The following is a 6,241-nucleotide window of genomic DNA, read 5'->3' as shown; positions in this document are numbered from 1 at the left end:
TGCTTTCATTTGCATAGGGAACTCCAGGGTAAGTCAAGTTCTTTCACTAAGACAAGCTAGCATCTTCTCTGCAACTTAATAGCTTTAGAGAATTACCTAGAGAGCACAGAGAAGTTAAAATCTTTCCTGGGTCACAGAGCCTGGATTAACCAGAATATGGGCCAATGTCTTCCTGGTTTCAAGGTGATTTCTCTATCCATCATGCCACATTGCCTCTTCTGACACTAAGAAAACCTTAAATTAGAGAGAAATAGGAAAAAATTCCAACAAAAGACCCAAATTAGAAAAAAGTGAAAAAGCACACAGTTCAGACTAGACCCAACTGAGAATTCCACACTCAAATGGAAAGTTCTAGAGGCTTCCAATTCATGCAAAAGCAAGATGTTTTACCTTTAGAAAAATGGGAGGAATCAGCAGGCAAAGAGTACCTCAGATAGGTAAGAGGGTCATCTCTAAGCCTTGATGGCTGGTTGTGCTCTGTTGTCCCTGGATAGCCACTCTAGGCTTCTTTGAGCAGCCTATCTGGCTAGGGATTTCCCCCAGCACCATCAAGGAGGCTGTGACTAGGAAGCTTGGAGTGTATGGAGGGGGACTTGGTCACCAGATATGTTCTGATCCCAAAGGAATCTTAGTGAGGCAAAGTTAGTTTGGGAAGCACTGCTTAGGATGCCAATTATCTTCCCTCAGTGGGTCCCTAGCTCTGAAGCAGCAGGCAGTCTGGCACCTGAAACTCTGCATTTCTTGGAAAGGAAAGAGGTGACTCTGAGGCAATAGGTGAGTCGATATTGGTACCACTAAGTTGCTCTCTGGCTGCCAATCCATTCAATGTGCTGCTGGGCTGGGCAGAGACTATTGTTGGCTCTCCCTCTGATGGGTCTGATATTCCCTTGCCAAGAGGAGGATCCGTGCTGGGAGGGAGAAACTTTTCTTGTATGGAGTGGAGGCATGGCACCTTTTGGATGCTAGGCACTCCTTTCTGTTTCATGTTGCCCTCACTTCGTCCCCTTTCACTTGGGATGTTTTCTGGCTTGGAGCTTTCTTCAGGAGCCTCGAGTTCTTCAGGAATAAGGTTACTGGTCCTTTCATTGAACTGATTGATACCAAAGAGTTTTGCCAGTACCTTGTTTCCATCTCCTCTAAAGTTACTTTTGCAGCGGGGTGCATTTGTGTGGAGGGAATCGGTTTCAGAAAAAGCCACATTTCCTGTCAGGTCTACTTTGCTCCTTTTAGAACATGGTACATTTTTTTCCAATGTGCCTATGTCTTCCCTGGGAAGATCTGGATTCTCTCCTTTCTCAGAACTATTCTGTTGGTTGGGTTGGATGCCTGGGGGGTAGATGATGTGCCTAGCATGCTTAGTGTGACTGCCCTCTGAATACACTGTTTTTCTTTCCTCATACTCCCCTGAAACAATACCAAAGGGTGGAGAGTAGTCCAGGGGTACAAGAGGGCTGTCTTTGAGCCCTTCGGGGTCACCAGCACAGCAGGGATTTCTTTCACTGGCTGGGGGATAGGACATTGCTTCTCCTTGATTTATTGGGTTGTTTTGAATCACAGATTCTGGATTGGCAAACTGTCCCTTCTCAGGTAAATCTGCCCTGTTAATTTGCTCACTGTCATAGTTGAGATTCTCTGCTTCCTGGTACCCTGGGTTTCCTTTAAGCCCAGCTGGAAAGTTACTAGAGGGGTATTGATTTTCTCTTTCATTCAGTGCATTTGCTATGGATTTGTATAGGTTCCAGGGATTCCCACTATAGTATGGCATCCTTCCTTTCTCTTTTGGAACATAATTCTTTTGGTCCCATGACCCCCAAGATAGAGAGGGCCTGCTCTCTTCCCGTTCAAAGGCATGGAGAGGATAATAATACCCACTATTTCCTCTTGGAAGAGGAGCCATGTTGTAAGATGGAACATGTCCTTCTGGGTGCCAGGGATAATTTTTACCATAAGGAAAATCTCTTTGTCTTGGTAAGTTATTTGTGGAATGTTGGAGGAATTCATTTGGCTCAGACGGATTACTTGGGCCACGCAGATATTTTTCACGGTACCTAACCTGACTTTCCTTGAAGTTGGATTCCTTCCCCCATGCAGTAGATCCTTGATAAAACTCATCCCCTGTTGGGTCAATCGGATCCTCTTCATTGTAAGTTGAGGGATGTCTATGACCTGAAGGAGTATTCTGGGAGGGTGATGGGTTCCCTGGTTGGCCTGCTGGCTTTAAAGTACCAGGAAAGTCATCTTGATCCTCCCACATACCACCTCTAGCATAAGGAGAGTTCCTTTGGGGATCATAGGGAGTGAATTCAGGGTAGGGGACATTTCTTCTTACTCCAAAGGTTGGATAAAGTAAAAGTCCTTCCTGCTTCACAGGTTCATCCTCAAAATTTGGAGATCCTTGCTGGAAGTTCCATGTGTTGCTTCCAAGAAAAAAGGATTCTCTTGGAGGATAGGGGCTTTCCTCAGTATATTCAGGGTGGTGGGTTCCATGTTTCATTTCTTTAATTTCAGTGTCAGATGAACCTTTTCTTGGTTCTGAAGCCATTCCCTTGGGAAAATTTGATGTTTGTATACCAGCTGGGAATCTCCTGGAATCTACTCTTGGATAATAAGAACTTTCATGTTGATCAACTGAATTAACACTCGGTCCCAGAGGAGGCAACTTATAATTTGATTTGTTAGTTTCATAACCTTGTGAGCTTCCCCAGGTGCTGGTTGGAATTGGAAGCCTTGTAGGAAAGGCTGTTCTGTCTCTCTGGGTCTCTGGATTCTCTTTTGGGTTTTGATTCTGCTCATCTCTATGGGCAGTGCCATGCTTGGGATCTACTGACTCACCATTTGCTTCTTCAGGATGTTTGGTTGGATAGATATTTGTAGGACTTGATACATGATTGGGAGAATTGCTCTTAGAAATGTAAGGGTAAACTTTTTGGTAAGCTATGTTTTCTGGGCCAACTATTTGTTTGCTTACATAGGCTAAATTATACCATGGGTAGGTTCTTTGATTGAGATAGTTTCTATAAAAAGGGCTATTTATTCCAGGTCCTGAAGGGAACCCTGTTTGGCTCCATTGTTTGACCATGGGAAAACTTCTAAAATTAGGGTTTGGAGAGTTTTCAAAGATACTTGGCTGATTTGGAATCTGGGGGATCTGGCTTCCTGGTACATTATAGCTTGAGACATTAACAGTAGGAGATAAATGAACTCCAGGATATAATCCTTGGTTGTTCCCTGGGTTCTGAGCTTGAGCGTCATTCCCTGTTGGGCCAGTCTCATTTCCACCCTGGCTTCCTCCCGGGCTAGGTACAGTTGGTTGAGTTGAATTGTTCTCAGATGCTGTCGCATTAGCGGGAGGGGCTGCAGTTGTGCTTTCCACTTTGGGTGGGTCCTCCTCTTTGGGCTGTTCAAAATCTTGTTCATACATCTCTTCTGAATAATACTGGGGCCGTCCTCCAAATCCGTGATATCCAAAATAGCCAAAATAAGGATTCTGTCGGGAGAAAGAAATCAGGCATTTCTCTTTGTTGCTCAACATTTCTTTGGAAAATTTTAATGTGAAGAGAGAATCTCAATCACATACTCTGAATTTATCCAATATCACATTAGCTTTGACTTCTGTTCTCAAGAATAATCTTTTTTTCTTATATAAAGTATCTAGGTATCATGGTACAGTGGCTGGCCAAATTGCCATCCCAAAAGCCAACGAGATCTGGGTTCAAGTACTGGCTGTGTGACCCTGGGCAAATCACTTTATCTCTCTGGGTTCTAGGGAATTCTCTAAGACTCTGAACTCCTTTGATCTGCACTGACAGAAGGAATTTCCTCACTTCTAAGTTCCTTATGTCAGTGAAATAATAGGTGTGGTAACTTGGTAGCAGCCATGAAAACACAGATCTAAACCAAATTCCCCCATAAAGCTTCCAAACTGGGTAGGCATTCAGAAAAAATTAGTTGATTAAAATCAGTTTCTTCCTTGAAGGGCAATGACCTATGTTAAGGCCAGTCCCAAGAGAATTGTGACATAGGCAGAATTTGCCTTGGCATCCCCAAGCTACCTTTAGGGTTTCCTCTCTCCTTTTCATAGCATCTTTCCATATCCCACATCACTGACAAACCTACTATCAGGAGAGGAGCTGATATTTCTAACTTACACCTTAGCATAAATTTCTTAATTGTTACCTTTCTAGACAGTTTTTGCTTTTTAAATCTTACTTGTAATTATCTCTTATTGGAAGAATTTGGAATTTGCTCTTCTTGTCTGCACACAAATTTGATCTTAGCTGAAAGGCTTACAATCATATTATTGCAGAAATTGTTTTGGGAAGGGGAGAATCATTCTAATAAGTAGGAAAAAAATGAGAGACAGACAGGTGAGATGTCATGTCTAAGGTCACTGAAGAAATTGTGGTTTGGATTGAAGGGTATACTTTAGATTTCCCAATCTGGTCCAAGCATACTCTGAAATTTTTCTGCAATAAGCAGATAATAATTATAATAGAAATTAAATAATAACTTGCTTCTTTTGGGCCAGGCATTTTACAAATATGATCTCATTTGATCCTTACAGCAAACCTGTGAAGTAGCTGCTGTTATTTTCCCCATTTTATGGTTGGGGAAACTAAGGCAGGCAGCAGCTAAGTGACTTATCCAGGGTCACATTGATAGATAATGTGTCTGAGACTGGATTTGATTTCAGGACTTCCTGACTCCAAGCCTAGGGTTTTATCCATTTTATCATCTTGCCCTTTCTGTTTAGTTCTTCTTACCACTATTTTGAATCTGCCCTTGGTTAAATACAACTATGATGAAAAGAGTTCATAATGACGTTGGGCTTTACAAACCTAAAGCTCTGTTCCAGAGGTAGGATGAGTGTCATTATACCCATTTTAAATATGAGGAAACTGAAAACCCAGGGAAGTTAAATGGTTTCTCATAGAGTTGGCAGTTGGCACAGCTGGCACTAGAGACTAACCAGGATTTTCAAAACTACAGCCATTTTATAATGGTATTTTTAAAAAGGACTTGCTGCCAACTCTCTCATCTATCTAATCAGTTATCTATCAATCTATTCATCCATGTATCTATCATATGTATGCATATATGTGTGTATGTATGTATCTTTCTATCTCCAGCATCTATTTATTTATCATCAATCTACTCATTCATCTATCTCCATCCATCTAAATATTTATCATCTATCCATTATCTATCTACCTATCCATTGAGGGATACCATTCATCTATTTTCCCACTCATGTAGCTATTACTTAGGTATCTGTCCATTCAACTATCTTTCACTATTATTCATTTATCTAAGCAATATCTATCTACTTATCTATATCTAGAACCAATCCATTTATAATCAATCTACACATTCATCTATCTACCTATTCATGAATCTATCATCAATCTATTCATCCATGTATTTATCACCTATCTATCCATTCTTCTTCTATCCATCATCCAATTATTTATCTATATTCAGTATTTTCCCATTTATCAGTAATCTACCTATTAATGTGTCTATCACTTATCCATCCAAGTATTTATCATCTATCTATCTGTTTGTTTATCTATGTATCCATTTCTCTGTCTGTCACTTATCTAGTCATTCATCATCTATCTTTATCATCATCATCATCCATCTATATCTATGCTTCAGTGAACTGCAGGCAGAAACACAACTATCATGGGGCAACCAAGGTTTCAGTTAGGGTGACTAAATTTAGAGGGCTCAAAAATAATTTGTTTTTCATCAGAGCCCTCCCCCCCAAGATTAGCATCTAGTTGGCAAGAATATGTAATTAAAATAGGAAGCTACCAGACAGCATTCCTTGTTTACCCATTAACTTTAACCAATAGCCGAGGTGAGCTCCTCCTTCACCTGGTCACCTCTTACTTCTGTGCCTGAAATAAGGCTCCTTGACAATGAACTTGACCTGTCTGGGGTCTCTATGAACCTGTGTCCAGTACTTTTGATTCCCCCTTCTCCACAAATGGTGTGCTGGGGGCTCTTCCTCTCTTGTGAATTTGCATCTTTGACAAATCTTTCTAGAATACCATTTTTTCTCAACTATAGATTCTCTCAATTCTTTCATTTTTTTTAGATTAAATTTTTATTTTTTCCAAAGAATGGAAAACCATCTTCTCTTGCCCCTATTTTTTCCACTTTGTGAAGGAAAGAAAAGCAAAACTCATATTCCAAATATGTATTCACACCTATATTTTAATCTGTAAAATGAAAG

The 6,241-nt window shown here is 40.7% G+C and overlaps 1 protein-coding gene across 1 annotated transcript; it reads right to left on the bottom strand.

Annotated features, from left to right (window-relative positions):
• Positions 1-640: 640 nt before the first annotated feature.
• ENAM (enamelin) lies at positions 641-3,466 on the bottom strand. Its single transcript, XM_074228393.1, has one exon. It carries the CDS (start codon positions 3,419-3,421, stop codon positions 695-697), a length of 2,727 nt encoding a protein of 908 aa, XP_074084494.1. The 5' UTR covers positions 3,422-3,466; the 3' UTR covers positions 641-694.
• Positions 3,467-6,241: the final 2,775 nt, after the last annotated feature.

This window comes from Macrotis lagotis, chromosome 3 (assembly GCF_037893015.1).
Source record: "Macrotis lagotis isolate mMagLag1 chromosome 3, bilby.v1.9.chrom.fasta, whole genome shotgun sequence".
NCBI classification, from domain to species: domain Eukaryota; kingdom Metazoa; phylum Chordata; class Mammalia; order Peramelemorphia; family Peramelidae; genus Macrotis; species Macrotis lagotis.
This window is presented reverse-complemented; position numbering and strand designations above follow the sequence as displayed.

Excerpts from the sequence above, each read along its gene's own strand:
- ENAM (XM_074228393.1), bottom strand. The coding sequence starts at position 3,421 with ATGTATGAACAAGATTTTGAACAGCCCAAAGAGGAGGACCCACCCAAA.